The 22351-nt window shown below is 25.8% G+C and overlaps 1 protein-coding gene across 5 annotated transcripts; it reads right to left on the bottom strand.

The window, feature by feature from the left end:
• Window positions 1-1236: 1236 nt before the first annotated feature.
• On the bottom strand, window positions 1237-22132 carry LOC145839563 (RILP-like protein 1). 5 transcript variants are annotated; one of them, XM_082947169.1, is made up of 11 exons: window positions 22007-22130; window positions 20546-20669; window positions 18675-18838; window positions 16387-16503; window positions 12405-12539; window positions 12078-12223; window positions 9995-10073; window positions 9550-9713; window positions 6893-6913; window positions 6199-6324; window positions 1242-1876 (listed from the first exon to the last, which is right to left on the bottom strand). In XM_082947169.1, exons 1-11 carry the CDS (start codon window positions 22091-22093, stop codon window positions 1627-1629), a joined length of 1413 nt encoding a protein of 470 aa, XP_082803295.1. In that variant the 5' UTR covers window positions 22094-22130; the 3' UTR covers window positions 1242-1626. The 5 variants fall into 5 exon arrangements, with proteins under 5 accessions (XP_082803296.1, XP_082803297.1, XP_082803295.1 ...); XM_082947171.1 differs by lacking the exon at window positions 20546-20669 and having other exon boundaries at window positions 1241-1876; window positions 18675-18882; window positions 22007-22114; XM_082947172.1 differs by lacking the exon at window positions 22007-22130 and having other exon boundaries at window positions 18675-18882; window positions 20546-20652.
• Between the last annotated feature and the right edge of the window lie 219 nt (window positions 22133-22351).

Genomic DNA, 22351 nt, shown 5'->3' on the forward strand with positions numbered 1-22351 from the left:
TATTCCTGCCTGATGAGTCCTAATAAGGACGAAACCGGTCGTAGTATTGTCTCGAATGCTGTTGTTAATGATCATGCGGTGAAGTTCATTGTTTATAATTTATATTAACTCTGATTTTAACAATGGAGTTTAAATAAAACCCGCTATTTTCATAATTATTGATGATTTGATTAAAGTCTAATTTTTTGTTTTTACTTTGAGAAAAGTTCCACTATACATAAGTTTTCAATCATACTATCTTCTAAATATTATCGGAGGTTGGTTTTGTTCGAATTAAAAAGACAATGTCATCAATACAAAGTTTAAAAAACTATTGATGCTTCATAACTTTTGCGACTTTTAGTTTTTCTTCTTCATTTTGCAACACTAAACTCTGCTCATATTTGTCATACTAATTTTCACTAAATTCAGGGCAGCAACTGGTTTTAAGAAATTTCTTTCAGGTTTTTTAAAGCACATTTTTTTGAGTCTTTTTTAGTTCAAAAACTGTGTTAAGTAGTATATCAACATTGAAAAGATACTGTGAAGCTACTTCAAATAGGTTTTTTGATAAACAAAAATTTATTTTGACTAAAATTTTTTATTTATCAAATCAAAATTCTACTTCTTAACTCGTAAAAGTTGTTTAAAACTCTTGGTGTTTTTCAAAATTTCTCAGTTTTTTAGGACTCAAGATTTAGTGGCCTGGCCACCCTGTAAATACAACTTATATTAGGGTTTTAAGGTTGTACGTCCGTAGGCACTAAAACAATAGTGGTTAAAATAATTGTTTGAAAAATGTTTATCCATACAGCACTTTTAACTATTTTTTTCTATCTTTACACTACTCTTTATTCTTATACTTACAAAAATTAATGCTATTTAGTTTAATCAATACCTATAAGAAAACTTGTAACTTTTGGAGTTATATTACTTGCAGATGTACCAGTAAAACTGGAATTTCAAAAACTTTTGTATTAAAAACTTCGGAATAACCTAATTATTGTGTTTAAATTAATAGGTAGGCGTTTTCGGTTTTGTAAGTAAATATGAAGAAAGTAATATATTTTCTTTCTACTTTTAAGCAATATTGAGTTATATCCTTAATATACCATTAATTTAAATTTTTCTTGCTACTCATCAAATGATACAAATATTGCTAGAAAAAATTAAACAAGGAGATTATATTTATTTATTATGTATGCTAAATGTGTTTAGCTAAGTTAATAAACAAGTACTAGGGATTAAATTTATAATTAAAGTATGTATTTTATAAGACACAAAAAGAAAATTTGGCAGTAACACTGATTTTATTTTTATAAAAAATAAGTTTATAAGTACAGATTTAGTTAATAAAATTTAAAAATAATTATTTATGCTGTTTTGATATTCCAAGAAAAAACAAATAATGACTTGTTTTTAAATATATTAGCACAAAAGTTTTCAAAATCATATAACAGATAAACTTTAAATTCTCGCTTTAGACTTTAATAAGTTTTAATCAAAAAATTGTTGAAACACAATTCAAAACTCCATAATTTAATTTATAAAGCACTTGAGGTCAAAAAAGTTCATGATAAAGATAAAAAACATTACAAACATTATATTTTTTTACAACTTTAAAATAAACTTTCCATATAGAAATGTTTAGCTTATGCTGCTTTTAACTTCCTTCAATTCAGATTGCTTCACCTGTTCTACTTTATTATCTTGGCTTTTCTTAAAAGTAAGTCTAGGGGCTATTTCTTTCACTTCATCTTCATCAACTAAGTTGCCTACTGTTTCGTGGTAAGTAGATGGCTTGGTCTTGCGGTGTATCTGAGGAGACTTTTCAAGCTGTGGTGTGTTTGAATCTCGCTTTCCTCCCCAAAAGTCCGTTCCAGTCAAGTAGGAGAAGCTAACAAATTATTCATTTTTCAGGTATGAAAACTAAACACGACATTTAATTTTTAGTTAAGTAATAGTATATTTTTAATATAAAGTATAACCGGCCACATGTTTTCAGTTGAAAGAAATGTTTAAACTTCTGTCGATTTCTCTGATTAGAAAAAAAAACAAAGCCCAATTAAAGGGTTTACTATCATTCCTAACTCGCTATCATTTCTAACCTGATCAGTAAATTTTTGTGGTGTTTTAGATTTATTTTAATCAGTATTTATCTTTCAATTAAACTAATTTAAACAAAATTGATCTTATATTAGAATATAGATTCATTTATTTTAACCAAAACTCAATGTTTATATAGTTTTGATTAAAATAAATTCTTAATAATCATTTTATTTTAACTTATTATAAATTCAAATTTTTCCTTATTCTGATTTTTCTCTTCATATCAACCTGCTTAATTTTTCTTTGAACTATTTTTTGTGATTACATAAGATTTACTACACTGTTCTGTTTTATGTTTTTCTGCTTTATTGAATTCTTAACGTAAGCTGTTTTAACTACTTAAGTTCTATATTTTTGTCATTTACGTTACTAGAATATTATTTTAACACGACTATAATTAAAAAATTAAACTGCTACAAATGTAATATTCAGGTACAAAGATTTCATATTACAGTCTATAAGCTATGCTGTAAGTCTAGCGCAAGCGTTGAGTAGTTGCTAACTAATCTATTACCATTTTATAGTTAGCAAGTTTCACTTTAAGCTTAAAAACTTGCAAAAAATTTTCTACAACTTCAGGGTTTCCACGGAAAATTTTGTAAATTTAGTCTGAGTTTTCAATATTTTTACCAATTTAGCCTGACTTTAAACTTCATTTTAGGTACGCGTTTTAAGTACGCACTCCCAGTTAAATATGCATTCTGAGTACGCATATTTTGATAAGTACGTCTTTTGAGTACACATATTTTGACAAGTACGCACTTCTTATTCAGTACACATTTTTGAACCAAAATAAAAACTTTCTGTCAGGTTTCATTTTTATTTAGACTAGTAATTCTTAGCTACAAACTTTCTATAAAGTACATGATTTGTTCAGAATGTGTACTTCAACGAAAGATAACTGTTATAATAAGCTATTGGAATTTAAAAAGAAATAACTAAACACTTAATTATAAACTTTTTGTACTGAACTGGGTATACTTTTTTCTCACTGCTTACTCTTTGCAAATGTAAACTTTTTTACCTCACTTTATTTTAAGTGTCAAAAATGTAAACTAAACTACTGGAAAATAATTTTTAATTAAAATACTCAAACTAAATCATAATTAATTCTGTAAAACGAAAAATGGTATTAAAATCTAAACGTTTTTAATTAACTTCGTTTAAACTTAAAAAAAAAATCACGTTGTATACTTAAAATATTAGCCATGATCTTACATAAAATATTTAAACAAACCTTACAAAAACAAACGAAAATAAAGAAAACCACACGTGTAATGAAATAGTAACTATAATTAATAAACAAGCGTAAGGCTCTTTAAAATAAATAATAATCTAAACTTTATATCAATGTACTATTTTTGAAATCATGATGCATAAAAATAAAACGCTAACTAAGAAACTGTTTAGAGTGTATATGTCTAAATTCTTTGCAAAAAATAGACTTTTGTGTACATATTAAAGTTTCACTATGGAAGTGTCTTTGCCACAGATCATCAATACTAAAAAGATTACATACAACAAATGCTTGTTCAAATAGGGTAATAGTTCAACATGTTTATAGGATTTTTTTTTAATTTTAACCGTTTGAAGGCTTTGGAACTTAATAATTTTGTAAGTAAATTTCTAGGATAGTTTTGCAATTTAGTTCTGACTCTAAAGGATTTTTTGGTAATTTTTTACCATTTTAAAGCTTTGAAAATTAAGGAACTTTGTAAATTAGAACTAACGAATTTTGACATTTTGACCTAAAAAATGACTTTTTGCCATTTAAACTTAAAAAACTGACTTTTCGTCATTTTGACCCCAAAAAAACTGACCTTGCCTGACTTTTTCCAATTTTTCCAAAAAAACTGACTTAGCCTGACCCGTGGCAACCCTGACAACTTGCACAAACCTATTTAGATAATGGAATATAGAGAAACATTAAACAAACTTGAACACTTTTGATTTATTTTAATCATAACTTTTCGATATAACCACTTAAACGATTTTTTTTATTAGTATAACAAGTCCGAGGATTATCAAATAGTCTAGTTAATCTTCTTTAAAATTTTTATTAAGTTTATATAATACCCAAAACATTTTAATTACGACTTAAATTAGTACTTAAGTCGATATATACTTTTTTTCTAATACATTTACTTTAAAAAAAAATACGATTTTTCGCTTGTAATTATACTTATTTTAACTATAAGTTTTATTTTTAAGTTTTTTATTTTTTGTTATTTCTTTATTGCTTACGTAGTTTTAACCTTTTTTTAATAAAGTATATATCTTATTAAAATATCCTAATTAAAAAAAATATATATCATTATGAGTTTAAATTTAGTTGTACGTTAAAGAAGATTACCTAGAGGATATTTGATCATGTTCGGACTTGTTGTATTAACAAACAAGTCTGTTTAAGTGGTTATATCTAAAAATTATGATTTTCCACTAAATAAAACAAAAGTGTTCAAACTCGTCATTTTAGGTTAAGATAAAAATTGTTAAGCAAAAAAAACTAATTTGTCTTTATTTTAGAATGATTGTTGTGTAGTAAATCTTATATAATCAAAAAAGATCGCTTTAAACAGGTTGATGTAAATAAAAAAGCTAAATTATGGAAAAAAATTAGAAACTAAAGGAAAATGAAATAATATTAAAAGTATATGTTAAGTAGAATAATATAATCACTAAATTTTGTTTGAGACAGAAAACTTTAATTTCAATAAAAAAACAATTTTGTAATATTTTTTGTTTTTAAATAATCCTGATTTAAAAAAATCTAAAAAGTAACAAATTTTTACTAATTGAGTTGAAAATTATCGGGTTAGAATTGATTGGGTTAGAAGTGATCAGGTTAGAAATGATCAGGTTAAAAGTGATTGGGTAAGAAATGATCGGGGTAGAAATGATTGAGTGAGAAATAATCGCAGGTTAGAAATGATCGGCTCCTAAATTCAAGACCTAATCATTGTTCTACACAAAAATTTAATTCAGACAGCAAATATAAAAAATAATTTATAAGTTTTATAATGCACGACTAAAAAATTGATACACAAAAAACTAAAAATTAGAGAAAACCAACGATAAAGCACCTATAAATCACTCGCAGCTTCAACTCAACATTTAAAATTTTCATTTAAATCAATAATAATTATGATAACGATAACGATAACAACAACAACAACAACAACAATAATAATAATAATAATAAAAGGGTTGATTATGCCAATTCGATCATCAGACCACAAGTTTCGGTAGACTGAGACCGGTTTCATCCTTATTAGGACTCATCAGTCAGTCACAACAGAAAAACTTGCAGTCGTCAATCTACAAACGGTTTATCATGCTTTCACATGAAGCAACCATTTGCTGGCAATGATCAGTGCTGCAAGTTTTTCGGTTGTGACTGACTGATGAGTCCTAATAAGGACGAAACCAGTCTCAGTCTACCGAAACTTGTGGTCTGATGATCGAATTGGCATGATCAACCCTTTTGCTTAAACTTGAGCTTGTCTCACAACAAACGAAAGTCCAGGCTTCTGCTCAGCTGACTTTCGCCGATGTTTTTTGTTAAATAATAATAATCACAACAATAATATTATCAACAAAAATTAAACTCTAGTTCGACTAGTAATTAAAAACTTTTATTTATGTTAAAAATCGTTTATGCTACGTTTTCCTACTCAAAAACTTAAGAAATACACCAAATATCAACGAAAAACTTTTTTTAAGTAGTTTCTAGAGGTGTTTCTAAATGTTTCTACATATTTATTTTTCTGGTGTCTGCAAAAGAGCTTGTTGAAAAAAAAAACATCTTATTTATGATAATGAAAAATACTATTCTTTTTAGCTTTTGTATACACAAATAGTAAACTAATGACATTATGTCATAAAAAGTATTATTTTTTTAAATCATTTAAACACTTTTAGTTTGTAAACATAATATTTGAATAGTAAACTTTACATAGTTTATTTCGAAAATGCACTACGTTTCGGTTACGAAATATAAATAAAACATAAAAACTTTAACTTTAATATTTCAAATAAACAGAAACAAACTAAAATATTATTGAATATATCCAAAATTGTTAAATAAAACTAGTTATGAAATATACTAACAACTTTCGAATACCATTGTTGTCGTTAACTTGGCTATCAAATGAATTTTTGTTTCTATTTAATGTATACAAACTTTTTAATTGCTTTATTTCTCGTGCATTTATTTCTTCCCAACTTTCATCAATACTGTTTAATTAAGAAATTTTTTAAACCAACCAATTTATTTCTTTTTTATGTTTTAAAAGTATTATAACAGTCTTATAAACATAAACTGAGTAAACAAAATACTTTGTTGTAATACTCTCTTGTAAAACAAATTTTTTAAACAAATTTAACAAACGACCTTATTTACTTTTTCTTAAACAAACAAGTACTGTATTTTCACAAATTTTAATGAATTAAAGTGTAAAAAAAGGACAAAAAAAAGCATTTTTTCTAAATTGAAATTAAATGATCAAAATAAAAATTATAAACTTAAATGAAGTATATATAACCATATTTACCAAAAAAATAAAAATAAAATAAATATACATAAACATTTATAGAAAAAAATTAATGTAAATAAAATTACAATAAATTTATCATTTAGTTAGAACAAAAATAAAATGCATAATTTTTATTATTTTTTAAAATTTACAAAATAAACTTAAACAAAAAAATTGTAAAAATACTACTTATAAATTTATTATAGTAGTAAAATTTTTACTTCTAAATAAGTTTAAAATAATTTCTAGAATAATAAAACATAACTTACTATCCCATACTTCTGGCTACACTGAAAAAGATAAAACTTAAAACACAAAGTCATGCTACACTGATATGCGTAAAAACGTTTTTCAATACTTTAAACGATCTAAAAGTAGTTTAAATAGTAACAAGACCACAAAACCATTGTTTTGTTTTTTAAACAATAAGTAGTTAAGATACTTAAAGCATTTATACTTTTTAATAAAATGAAGTAGACTAATAAAAATAGACAAGTAATTTTTAAATTATTTACTTACTTACATAAACACATTATAAAATACAAATAGTTCATGAACTCTGAAAACTTTTTAATTGTTATAAAAAAAATTAAAGACTCAGGAAGTTAGGTATTTTTCTTACTAAAATTAACATCAGCTCTTATATGAAAGCTTAAAGTATAAACTATAAGTCAGTTTTATAGATTATAAAATTTTTGAAATATAGTAATTTTGGTTAAAAAAAAACTAATAAAATTATATAGACGGCAATTTATTTCGAATTTTATGAGAAATTTTAAACTTCCGTGAAAATAGTTCTTTTTTTATTTTTTAGCATAGCAACCGAAATTTTTCAGGAAGTTCTCTAACTAGTTAAAAACTTTGTAATGCTAGATTTTATTTAATAAAAAAAAATCGATAAAAGGGTAAACTACAAATTAATTTAATTGTGTTCGACGCAAAACGCGCCAGTTATCAAAGCAAATTAAGTTTATTAATAAAATTTTACAGGTATAAATATATATTAAAATATCAAATAAATTAACGTTGGTCAACCTACCTAGAAAATCCTATTGAACAAGTAATTTTTTTTTGTGTTGTCTTGTCTTATTTTTAGTTTGCTATTAGCAATGTTAAATTAATTAAATATTATCTTAGTAATATTATTGTTAAACTTATTATTGTTTAAATAAAAGTACCTAAAGAAATTATTAATTTTATAGACTAATGAAACATTTGTCTCAATAAAACCGTTGTGTTTTGTGTAAATTTATACTGGCACCTACAATTTCTTGTAGAGCCTGTCGTTTTTCATAGTTACTTAACAAATAACATACATATATTAAAATTTAAAAAAGTTTTAAATCACTAAGAAAAGTCAGAATTTAAATTGTCAGAACTAGAATGGTCATGCAACAAACCTATACATACTTCTGAAAGGGCAAAAATTAACTATTCCACAAAAAATGTATTTGCTCCTACAGTTTTTGAGCAACTGTTTTGAATCTTAATCGGACTAATCTTTAATCAGTTAAAAACAACTTGTAGGAAACTATACATTTTATTTCAATCATTACTTTTTCAAAACTATACAAAAAAAAATTTAATTGCTTATGAATTAATTGTTTATTAACGTATGAAGAGATAGATTTTTAAAGAAATAGTCTGTTTTTATCTCTTTATGTTGCGTTGTAAGGAGCCTGTTGAACCTCTAGTTAGCATATATCTTAGAAGTTAAACCCTGAAAACAAGGTTGCCAAATGTTTTTGGCAAACTTTCTCAAGGTTTTCAAAAGTACACATTTTTGGGTCTATTTTTAGTTTAATTTAAAGTTAAGTTAAAGATAAAAAACTGTGCTAAATAGTAAAAAAAACATTAAAAAGATACTGTAAAGCTACTTTAGATGTGTTTTTTAATAAATGAAAAAAAAAATTCATATAACATACTTTATGTGTCAAATCGAAACTTAACCACTTTAAATGTAAAAATTGTAAAAAATTCCAGGTTTTTTAGTAATTTTTGTTCAAAATTACAGGTTTTTCCAGGATTTTTAGCCTAAATAAAAAAATTCTAGGTTTTTCCAGGTTTCAAGGTTTTTTGGCAACCCTGTAAAAAACAGTAGAAAACAACTGGTAGCAAGGTTAATAATTATTAAAGTAAGATTAACTTAGAAAAAAAACTCTTAAATTATTAAAGTAAGATTAACTTAGAAAAAAACTCTTATTCCTTTTAATTAACAGTTTAAGAAACTGAGGTAAAAACATAATGTTTATTTTTGCATCATTGTTTTTTTAATTGCTGTTTAGTTGTTGTAAATTCATAATTATTTTTTTCTTTAAGAGGCACAAAACATATGGCTGATAGAGGGCCTACTATGCCTTATCTTATAGAATATGCCTTTTTAAAGAAATTAAAACAGCTATGGCCTTTAATATGAATTCTCAAAAAACTACCCTTAAATATGATTCCTAAGACTTTTTTTTTTGCTCTTTAACATCAACTTCAGGATATTTAGTGTAGGTTTTAAATTGTGCTTCCCTTTAAAGCTTATTATAGATCCCCAAATTTCTAAAAAAATTCCAAAAATACCTAGTATAGGAATTAAAATTTAATTTAATTACGCTTAAGACCTTGTTTGTTTTTACCCTTCATCATCAACTAAAAAGTATCTATATAAGTTTTTAATTAATGCCTCATAGCCCCTTTACTAGTCACGGCCGCCCTTTGGCTCCTTTGCAGCTTGTGGCCCTCTAAATATCTGAAATGGCCGAATTTGGGAAACCATGCTTATTTCTTTTAAGTTTTCACAAAATACAAAGATGAAGGACATTAACTTAAAAAGTAAAAATGAATAAGTTCTATGAACTTCTAAAAAAATCTTAATATTTAATGTTTATATTAAGTTTTTTTTTGTAGGACACTGTTTAAAAATATGTAAAATACTTACTCTTTGTAAAATATAAGTTCTTCTTCTAAACGAAAACATCGAGCTTTTAATAAGTTTCTGTCATTTAAAACTTCAAGAAGTTCTTGCAATGTGTATCGTGGTCGGTTAGGGTCATTTAAATCTATTACTAATTTGTTCGCTATCAATGGATCCTCAAAATGTTGCTAATTTTTACAAATACATTGGTTAAACAAGTTAAATTATTAAATTTACATCGTATAATAAAACTAGCTATCAAAGTTAATGAGAAAATTGATAGTTTATTAAATAAACTCAGTTCTCATGTGACAGCGATTTGTTTGTGTAATATTGAAGCTTTCTTATATAGAAGGAGTATACGAAAAATACAATAAACTTATTTACAAAGTTTGTTTTTAAATAAGTAAATATCCAGATTATCTTATTAAAAAAGATTAAGCTTTAAAGTCTTTATTTAAAATCTAACATTTATTGGAACACTATTTTTTTCAGTAGAACCTTTAGGAGTCTCTTCTTTTGACTCAGCTTTTTCAAAATGCTGTAGTCTGTTTTTTTTTTTATTTTTAATGCTTAACACATAAATTAACCATTTTATTCTATACTAAAAAGTAATTTTAAGATATTTATTAACATGTAAAGTGAATGAAGGTCTGATAAGTTTTTGTACAACTTTTTATCATAAATTAATATGAATTATAACCAATGACCATGTCATATTAGACAGTTGCCTTTGTGTTGATGTGGAGCAGGGTTTCCTAAAGTGAATCATATGGCCTCTTATGCCATTTTAGAAATTGAGGGAGCCATAAGCTGCAAAGGGGGGTGAGGGGTGAGAAGTAAAGGGGCCACAGGGGGGCATGAGGCCATAACTCGAAACTTAAACTAAATATTTTGAAGTTTACGGTGAACAGCATAAAAAAGCTTTAGGCGAATTTAAGGTTAGTATCAAAAATTATACTAGATATTCTGGAGTTGATGACGAAGAGCTAAAAATGTCTTTTGCGTACTAAACATTAGTTTTGTTGAGAGAGAGGGTTATTGCTTTTTTAATTTCTCAAAGGAGTCCTTATGAAAAAAAAGTTTGGGAAACCCTGATGTAGAGAGACTTAAAAATGTTAAAGAGATATGGAAGACAGTAAATCTTCACCAATTTTGTAAACTTACTAGACTAAAAATTTTATTAAAGTCAATTATGTAAGAAGTGAGTTTTAAGATCTGAATCCAAATCAAACTGGAATATACTCTAAGAACATACTTTTGTAAAGGAAGAATATATCGTGCAACAGCTTTGCCAGCAATACAAACAAGGAAAAAACCTCATGAAGCTGTTGCAATTTGTCCTGTCAACCTAATTTTATACATTGTATAAATTTAGCATCACACATGTCATAACTTCTCTCTTATTTTTGTCTTTAAAATGAGTTGAAGAAGAGGTAGAAAAGTAGGACTTGCATTGACAAAGTAAAACCTCTTATATGACATTAATGTCGGGTACTAAACAAGGAGCTACCTTAGAAATCACTTTAATCAGTTTTTCAATAGTTAGTTTGCTATCAAGATTAAACATGGTTGATAAATTTCCGTTAAAAAGGTTAAGAGCACCATCAGTACCAATATTCTACTTAGAATAAAGTGTAGACAAGTTTTTAGACACATTTTTATTTAATAACACTGAATCAGTGATATATCGCCTACCCTCATTACTACAGCTTTTAGATTAGAGTTTTGCATCTCCTAAAAAGGTAAAACATTTATCTAAAAAGATCCCTCTACCCCAATGCTGAAGATCTTCTTTGTATTTTTTTTTCGGAGTTTTCCCGAAGTCTTAGCTTATCCCAAAGCACCTATGAGACAGTGGGGTTTGGTAAAGCTCCAACCAATAGTGTAAAAACCGTAGCAATTACAAATGTAACATCAGGGATTCTCAGACTTTTTTTTCATAAGACCCGCTTTAAAGAAATTAAAACAGATATGGCCCCCTTTCATATGATTTCTTAAAAAATCACCCTTAGATATGAAGCCTATAACTTTTTTTCTCTTCATCATCAACTCCAGAATTGTTAGTGTAAGTGTAGTATAAGGTTAAGAATATTGTGCACTCCCCATTTTAAAGTTTATAGCCCCCTAAAGTACTGTAATTTTCCAGTAATATCTAATATAAACTTTAAAACTACCCTAAATACGTCTAAGATTTGTTTTTGCTTTTTATCATCAACTCCAGAATATCTAGTTTAAGTTTCAAACTAAGGCCTGATGGCCCCCCTTTGGACCCTTTGCAGCTTGTGGCTCACTTTGTGAAACTCTGTGTTACACAAATAAAAAACCCTAAGTCTAATACTCTTACTTAAATTTCATTTAGTTGTAAGAAACATTGATTAGTAAAACTATTTATTTTATAAAACTAATTGATACTAGAAAGCTAACATCAAAAAATTGTTAGGTTGAATTTTTTTAACATATTGATTTAGGTCTTAAGTCTAAAACAAAACTTAAAGGTATATACAGCAGCATACCAAACTTAACAAAAAAGTTCAACAAAAAAATCAAACTTGCATATGTTTTCTAATTTCCCTTTCAGTTTAGACTCAAGTAGGTTTTTATCTGATATCAAAGCTGTTGATTGTTGTTGTAGAATTGTTATTTTTTGATGAAGGTCTTTGTTAATTTTTGCAAAACTTTCATTTTGAGATTGCAACTAAATGTTTCAGTTAGGTACTTAAAACCAAAACTTCATATTAACACTTACATCTTTTGTATATGAATAGCATTTTTTAAAAGTTTTGAAAGACAGTTTTTATTATTAAAAAACAATAAAAACTTTCTGAAAAACTAGTCAACAAAGGTTATTAAAGATAATTAACATAAAACAAACTTACAGCATTACAATTATCTATGTGTTCTTTTATGAGACGATCTTTACATTGGTTGTTATGTGTTAGTTTTTCTAATTTTTCATTTAACAAATTTATTTCTTCAGCATTTTTGAAAAACTCAGCTTCTTTTATAGAATGCTATAATATATATATTCTTTTTTTATGTCACAAATTTTGATCGTTTTATCATTTACTACTATTAAGGGCATAGGGGGGTTAACACCCTTTTTTGGTTTTTGATCTTATTTTATATAGTTTTTACTAAGCTACAAAATGCTTTTCACAGATTTAAAAAGTTCAAATAACTTTTGAGATATAAAACAAAGTCGGAGGCAACAATAGGTTCCTTATGGGAGGCGCAAACTAAAACGGAAAAAATTGACTATTTCACTAAAAATCTATCTTCTCCTACGTTTTTTGAGATAACTACCTCAAATTTTCAGGAAATGTTCTTTGATATATTTAGAAAATTCTGTCGGAAAGAATTTTTTTTAATCAAAAAAAAAAATTATACAAAAAATAAACAAGAAAAGACAGTTTTTTTTTAGTTTTTTTGTTATTAAATTTTTATTTTTTAATTTTTTAAAATTCTGTTCCAACTGAATTTTCAAATATTGCAAGGAACATTTCCTGAAAATTTGAGGTAGTTATCTCAAAAAACGTAGGAGGAGATATATTTTTAGTGGTTTCTAGTTATTTGCCGTTTTAGTTTGCACCTCCCATAAGGATCCTATTGTTGCCTCCGACTTTGACCAGCTATATCTCAAAAATTATTTTGAATTTTTAAAATCTGTAAAAAGCAGTAGCTTAGTAAAAACTATATAAAATAAGAACAAAAACCAAAAAAAGGTGTTTACCCCCCCCCCCCCCCCCTATGCCCTTAACAAGTTTCGTTTTACTTTGCTTTTGATAAAACATATCCTTCACCAAATTCTTTGGTCCAATTTGCTATTAATATCTTTAGCACTTGTTGTACACCAAAATCAAAAAAGATGCAAGGCTGTGTTTCTGCATGTTCAAAAGCCCTTAATTTACTTGGACCAAAGCATTTGGTGACGGATATGTTATATCAAAAACCAAAGTAAAACGAAGCTTGTTAATAGTAGTAAATAATTACTTTAATAAAGTGTACGTAGAGCAATTCTGAAAAAAATCAAAAATAAAGATGTTCCAAGAACCAATACAATACTATTTTAACAAAAAAGTAATTCACATCTACTATCAACTCAGATTTCCTATAATACTTTTCTACTATGAATATACTTTAGGTTAATATCTTTTTATTACCTAACAATAAATTAAATAATATTTAATATTAACTTAATACCTATAACACAGTATATAAACAATGAACTTCACCGCACGATCAACAACAACAGCATCCGAGACAAGCTGTTGTTGTTGATCGTGTGGTGAAATTCATTGTTTATATTCGATGGCATAAAACATCTCAACTTGTTGACGATGGCCGAAATAAATACTGGCTATAATGAAGTATTTAGCAAGGTATAAGCTTTTATGTATTATATAGATAAAAGTTTATACCTTGCTAAGTGCTAAGTCTTGTAAATAGCATTTTTATAAAGTAAATACTATAATAAAATTATATGACTTTAAAACTAAAAATAATCTGATACAAAGCTTATAAATCAGAGAATTAAAACATTTTAAAAAACTAGCTAAGTTTTATTTAATTTAATTTAAAATACTTTAAAAACCTAAACTAGTAGTAATAAGTAAATAATAACATACTTGAAGCTAACTTTTTTAAAAAGTTAATACAAACAAATAATTATTGTTTAGTTAGATAAAAATTTTTTGTATTTAAACAATGAAATCACACTAATTTCAATAAATTTACATGCAGTGTTTATGATATATAATATCGGTCTTACTCTTTTACTCTTAGGCAGATGCTCTCAATAATCATACTACAAGCCAGTTTTCATATAATTTAAAAATCTCATTTTACTTTTGAGATAATTTTATTTGTAATGTAATTAAGGTTTGAGCTAAGATCTCAACAAAATAAAAGATCTTTAGTCTAAAATTGTCAAAATATAAGTATTTAGAAAATACAGTTGTTTTATATGCTTACAACATAAACAGAAATCATTAGATTCGAAAAGGTGAACGGTCCAAGCTCAAAAAAGGACATAAAAATTGATACATGGAATGCTATTGCTGATTTATCAAAGTAAGATTGGTTTTACTGAAGCTAAAACAAGTTTTCTTTAAAAGTATAGCATACAGAAATTGCTGTGAACACTACAAAGTTAAATCCTTAAGCACCACTTTATGCAGACTAAGCTTAATAAAAGACTACATTTAAAGAGCCGAAAGTTAAAGATTTAATAGAACCTATATTTAACAGTTTTAAATAAACTTGCAGAAGATGCTTTTTTTATTTAAGTATTTCAATTAAAGTAACTTATAGCTCATAAACTGTTGTAGACAAAATACTGTATAGTTTGATATTATTAGAATTAATTTATTCATAAATTTATCCCAACTTCGTTTTTTATAACAAAATGTTCTTTTCAACTAAATAAAATTCATCAGAGAAAGAAGAGAAAATCTCTATTTTTATCAAATAAAAATAAAAAGCTATTTGCACTCCCTGGAATACTGCCTCGCACTCCCAAGGGGTGCGAGCACCTCTGGTTGGAAAACCTTGGTCTAGGACATGTATAAGTGATTATATTACTATTAAAGTTAAAAATCAAAAAATATGTGATTTTTGGGGTTGGAATTAGTTTTCTAGGAAGCAATTTTTGTTTGCAATTCTGTTTTTTAAGATTTTTCTCAATGAAGCCAAAACACATCCGAACCATATGTCCTAATAAGTCCAGCAAACATCACCCAAGTACTCTCTACCCCTACTATAAAATTAATAAATTTAAATAATACACTTTTGACATATTAGCCACTTTTAAAACGACTTTACCGAGCATGACTTTAGTACTGTTTATAAACTTTGAAACTTTTTTTTTGCCGATACTTATTTTAAAGTCTTTTATTTGTGTTGTACAATGTAACTTAAATTTTAATAATTTTCAAATTCAGATTTTATTTTAAATTATAACTTTTACTTTAATTGTTACTTTTAGTAATTAGTACTAGTTGCGTCCTTAAAAATGCTTTATAGTAGTATACACCATTTAAAAATAAGTTTTAAGTTAATTATTTTTTCAATAAATATAAGAACTATTGCGTAGATACTATAATCGAAATAAAAAGTCATTAGATTCATTAAAACTATATGTATTTAAAAACCTGAAGCAAACTAAAAATCATGAAGTAATACAATAGAAAAGATGAAAAATATAAAAATTCTTAATAATCATAATAATGTAAAATGTATGTGACCAAAAAATGCAATCTTAAGAGTTTTTATTTGAAAGTTGTTTTACATGTGGCAATTACTACAAAAACACATTGTACAAAATTTGAGATGATTTGAAGAAAGTTTTACAGAGGCACTTTTTGGTTTTTTGAAAATTAAACTTAAAATTCAAAAAAAAATTACAAAAAGTGTATAAATTATATAAAACATAGAAGTGCCTTAAGGAATCTTTCTTCAAAATGTCTTGAATTCTGCACAATGTGATTTTGTCACAATTGCTACATGTAAAACTATTTTCAGCTAAAATCTCAATGGTTGAACTTTTTGAGTCCCAAAGTTTACTTTGAGGTTGTTTTCAGAAAATCAAAAATAGCTTCTATGAAGGTTTTTCGAAAACAGCTAAAACTTTGCACAAAGTGTTTTTGTGATATATTCCAAATATTAGAAATAATTTTAGCTGAAAACTGAAAGGTTGCATTTTTTATAAGCACCCTAGTATACATTTTTATTTTTATTTTAAGATGTATAATGATTCTACTAATTAGGTTTAAACAGATACTTTTTAATAACATTAAAATAAAATGAATTTAAGTTTTGTTACTATTTTTAAAGTAGTAAAACTATACACTATATTGCTACCTCTGCTTGGTCAGATAAAACTGCCAACAGATTCCTGTTGTCTTTTTCCATTTGTAAATTTTTTCTTTTTAAGTCTTTCACATTATCGTCCCAAGCTTGTTGCAATTTAGACATTTCCTGTTTAGAGTTGTTAATTGTTTAGTTCTTGTACACAAATTTTTCTATAAAATACTAGAAAAATTAAGCTAGGTGTTTTAAGTATTACCTTACAATGATTGTAACTTGTGCTATTTTATTTAAGCTTTATTATTCTTGTTACTTATTTGTTAATAAACTTTGTACAAAAGAAGTTTATTTATTCATAATAAATTTTAGCTAATCAAATTAAAGATGTCAGTGGTTAAATGCCATTGATCAAAATTTAGGCAATGCTATTCTAAAGAAAATTCATACGTAGTAAACTGGAGTGAGCAAGAGTGTTTAAGCATTATCAAACAGCTTGCAGACATTCCTGTTTCAATTTTTGTACAACATTCAGACTTTCTTAGCACAAGACAGGATCTTACTGAAAATAGCAGATTATTTGCTGCTTATCATGCAGATTATAATCTCAATACCACTCAAAAGTACATATCTCTTATTTTTATTTAACCAAATTATGTAAATTTGAAATTTTTTTTTATGTAAAATAGTTTCTTAACAAAATGCAAACATTGTTATTGAAATTAATTTGATTCATGTATTAATGAGAGATAAAGTAATTGAATCATAAACTTTTTGAGTTCACTTTTCAACGTCATCAGTTTTAAACAGAATATTTTAAGCAAAAACAAAAAACTTAACCTAATTGTAAGTTAATATAGGGAATCCAACACTTTAAAAAAATAACATTGGTATTTATATCAAAGCTTCAAGTACAAGCTACGAGCTAGTTTTTATAGATTTTAAAAATATCATCTAACTTCTGAGATATTCTATTTTTTATAAAAAGTTTCCAATACAAACGTATGGACCACAAAATTTTTGGGATCAATTTTCTTGGAAGTTTATAAAATCACTAAACATCTTTCTCCTCCTTCATTTTTCAAGCAATATTCTTTAAATTTTCAGGTAATGTTCCTTACATTATATGAAAAAAAAACCTTACTAAGAATTTAAAATAAAAAGTAAAAAAAATTATAACAAAAATTACAAAAAAAAGTTTTTTTTTTTGAAGATATTTTTTATTGAAATTTTTTAAAGTCCTAAGTTACGTTTTTTAGTTATTGTATAAAGATTAGACTGTGAAAGTTTGAAGGAGATTGCTTGAAAAATGTAGAAGATAAATTTTAAATAAAATAGTCTTTTTTTGCTGTTTTAGTTTTCCCTTCTATAGGAGTATTTATTTTATGAGGCCCAACTTTGACCAGTCATATCTCATAAAATAATTCGATTTTTTTAAATGGTAAAAAGCAACTTGTTACTTAGTAAAAACTCTATAAAATAAGATTAACTTGTAAAATCATAGCCTACCCCCTATGGCCGTAAAAAAGACAATAAATATGTATATATTTTAATTTATTTATTTTTTGGTATTAAGACTAATACAAACAAAGTTAGGGAATTAATCTTCTTATTAATTTTTTTTTAGTGCAGCACAAATTTAAAACTGATTTTAAAGGACTATAAAACCATAGTTTTAAACTAATTTGTAAAAAGTTATGAAAACCACACAGAGTTGCCACTCTTTGAGTGACAAAAAATATCCTGAGTAACCTTAAACTGACCTGTTCTGAGTTTTTTTTTTTCCAAATCTTAAAAATAAAATTTAAACTTTTCAAACTCAATAAAATCAAGCTTTTCAACAAAACTGGTTATAAAATAAGAAAATATTGCAACTAAATCAATTAAATCACATTCAAACTCAAGAAAAAAAAATTACCTGAGATTATAAAAAATCTTATCACTGTCCTAAGTTTTTTATTAAGAAAAAAAACTATCCTGAGTTGATCTAAGTTCAAAGAAAAATTCAAAGTATTCTAAATTATACTGAGTCATCCTGAGACTTTTTAAATTTTCCAAATATCCTGAGTGTGTAGCAACCCTAATAACAAATAAGTACTGAAAGCCATCTTAACGCTACACAAACAAATTTTAAATGTATATTATGAAAATCACAAAATGTTTATACCTTTATAAGTTATTTCAATCTGCTTTCTTTTTTTCTTTTAATTCTGGTACTTTAAATTGTTTATTTTACTACAGTAAAAAAGTAATGTAAAATAAGTTAGAGATATTAATACTTTTAGTGTTAGGTACTTTTTAATACTTTTTAACAAGTTAATTACTAAAATAAAGTAATTCATTACCTGTGCTTCAGTTAATGTTTTAGTCTGAAGTTTTTTCTTTAAGGTTTCAATCTCGTTTTCTTTTCTTATTATTTTTTCATCTTTTGATTCCCGAAGCTTAACAAGCTGTTCAAACATTTCTAGTAGTCGAATAATCTTAGGCATAGTAGATGAAAATACAAGCCCTGGTAACATTAAGTTTGATGTATTGGAAATACAGCTATTGTATCTAGTAAGATGAATAAAATTAAATCTATTAATTTCTTTTTTTCTAATTAAGTGTAGCAACAATTTTTATTTGTATGGCAAAAAAAAATCAAGTAAGCTTTTATGATAATAAAAAGACTATAAAAATATACAGTTTTTGCTACAATAACAAAATACTTTTAATTTGTTAAACTTCTTAAACTATAATGTTTTTGTGGTTCACTTTCTCCAATTAATTGTTAATATAATTTATTTTTTCATAAACTTTTTTTTGTTGTTTTAAAGTAGTTTTAGGCAACAAAAGTTATGTATGCCAACAACCAACCTATTGTAAAAACCCTATAGTATTCGCTCAATTCATTCTCAAAATAATAAAAAGACGTCATGAAATTTAAGTGTAAGATTTCTTTAGCAAAACCAGAAGACAAAGGTATCACAATAAATAATTTAAGGACGTAGGGGGTCCACCTTGATTTTTACAAGTTGTTCTTATTTTATAGAGTTATATCTGAGCTATCAGACATTTTTAACCGCTTTAAAAAAAATTTAAGTAATTTTTGAGATATGAGCAATCAAAGTCAGTGACCTCAATAGGTTCCTTATGGAAGGCGCAAACTATTAGCGCAAAAGAACACCATTTCACTAAAAATTTATCTCCTCCTTGATTTTTCAACCAATCATCTTCAAATTTTCACATAAAGTGTAATTATTAAATTTTAAAAAGATCAAATGCATGATTTTTTTTAATTTTGAGAAATAATTTTTTTATTTAAAAAAACCTACTTATTTTTTTTGTTTTTTTAATCTGAAATTTTTGTTTTTTAATATTTAAAAAATTCCAACATTCAAAGTCTTCTAAACTATAAAAGGAACGTTTCCTGACAGTTTGAGGTCTCTAACTCAATAAATGAAGGTGAAGATAGATTTTTAGTGATTTTTTAAATTTCCGAGAAAATTGACCCTGATAAATTTGCGGTCAATACGTTTGATGGAAAAATTTTTATAAAAATTACAATATCTCTAAAGTTAAATAAGATTTTTTTCTATAAAAACTAACTTGTAGTTTGTACTTAAAGCTTTCATATAAGATCCAATATTATTTTCAGTGAAAAAAAATGTCGATCCTTCCCCCCTATGCCCTTAATTTGGATTCCTCAATATTTCTTTTGGTAGTTTTTTTTTTCTTTATTTATTACTTAATTTTTTATTTGCTATAATTATTTAGTTTAGATTTATTGCTTCTATATTGTTTTTACTACCTTTGTTTTGCTAATTGAACAAACCCTGTGAGCACACCACTTATGGCCCATGCCAATTTTGCAGCATTTAGCCAAAATAATTTAATTATTTTTTTTTTAAATACTTTTTCATATGATTTGCAATAAAAAATTTAAAAGAATCTATATGTATGATATAAAAGAGGAACTGTCTAAAATGTCAAAGTTTTTTTCATAGCTTAAATTAAATAAGTAAATTAACAAATAAAAATTGTAATATCTGAAGTTAGTAATATTTATAATATTGTTATTTCATTGTAAATTTTGAAGACATAAAAAGATATAGTTTGTTGCTAAAGATAGCGATAATTTACTTTTACATAAAGCTATAAGAGATATGACGAACTTCCAGCACTTTACTTAGTATACTTTAATTCTACACAAAAAATGTATATAAAAAACACCTACCTCCAAATTTATCTGTAAGTCTTTCAAACTCTTTACCAATACTAGATGCCAGACTATAAACATCAACTATATTCAAACATTTTGCATCTCTATCAAAAATATCTAATTCAGGTTCTGAAGGATCCTAAATATTAATTTTATTAGTCAGTTTTAAAATACTTTTATAACTATACAATTATATATTATATTAAGGGTATAGAGGAATCCACTTAGATTTTACAAGTTGATCTTATTTTGTAGAGTTTAAGGGCAAAGGAGGGGTCCAACATTTTTTTTACTAAAAATAAAATGGGATCTTATATGAAAGCATAAAGTACAAACTACAAACCAGTTATTATAGAATTTAAAAATCTTATTTAACATTTAAGATATTGTAATTTTAATAAAAATTTTTAAATACAAACGTATAAACTGCAAATTTTAGGAGGTCATTTTTTTGGAAACTAAATAATCACTAAAAATCTATCTTCACCTTCATTTTTTGAGTTAGAGACCTCAAATTGTCAGGAAACGTTCCTTCGAAAAGAATCTTCTAAACTTTATAGTTTAGAAGACTTTGAATGATGGAATTTTTTTAATATTAAAAACAAAAATTTTAGATTAAAAAAACAAAAAAAAGTAAGTGGTTTTTTTTAATAAAAATTTTATTTCTCAAAATTAAAAAAATTCCTGCACCTGATCTTCTAAAATTTAATAATACACTTTCTGTGAAAATTTGAAGAAGATTGCTTAAAAAATGAAGGAGGTGATTGATTTATAGTGAAATGGTCTTTTTTTGCGTTTTTAGTTTGTGACTTCCATAAGGAACTTATTGAGGTCACCAACTTTGATTGCTCATATCTCAAAAATTACTTTAAATTTTTTCAAGCGGTTAAAAATTTCTGATAGCTTAGTTTAACTGTATAAATAAGATCAACTTGTAAAAATTAAGGTGGAACTATTTCACTAAAAATCTATCTTCTCCTTCATTTTTTAACCACACTTCTTAAAACTTTCACAGCAAGTCTATAACTAAATTTAAAATTGACTTAATGCAGGATTTTTATTAAACTTTGAAAAACAAAAAACTTTTTGTTTTAAACCACCATTTTTTTAAGATCGGTTTAAAATTGCACAAAAGCACAAAGACAATTTTGCAAAAAGATACTTTTGCACAAAGACAAATTTGCTCAAGGGTACAAAATTGCACAAAGACAATGTTGCACCAAAAGTCAACTTTGCACAGAGGGTCATTTTTGCACAAGAGTTAAAAAAACAGAACAAGTATATATTTAAAAAACAACAAAAAAAAAATAAGATAAATTAATAAAAAGAAAAAAGAAAAAAAACTTACCGAGGTAAGGGTTAGGGGTAACAGTGATAGTAAAAATAAAAATAATCTTTATCACTACCTAAAACATTAACAAAATAAAAGTTCAATTCAATAGACTCAATAGAAATTTTGTTACGAAAATTACTAACAGTATTTCCATTCAAATCTTCTGGAACAATCTCTTCATGTCTTCTTATTTCTTTTAAAACAGATTCTTTGCTTTGTTGGTATGCCATACATTAATTTTTAATTATAAACTATTTTTATATAACTTAAAATTTTTACAAATGCTTCATCTACTTTATTATTTGTCTTCTTAAATAAATTTCGGCTACAAATAAATACTAAATAAAGGTTCATAAAAGTTTGTTGTAGAAATAGTTTAGTATCTATAATAAACTTATACTTTGACTAGTGATCTACTAGACCCAGTAATTAGGATCTGGCTGGATCCGGATCCAGGTCTTTTTTTTTAATTTCAGATCCAGCCGGAT

Source organism: Thalia democratica, chromosome 6, assembly GCF_965202585.1.
Source record: "Thalia democratica chromosome 6, ktThaDemo2.hap1.1, whole genome shotgun sequence".
In the NCBI taxonomy this organism is placed as follows: Eukaryota; Metazoa; Chordata; class Thaliacea; order Salpida; family Salpidae; genus Thalia; species Thalia democratica.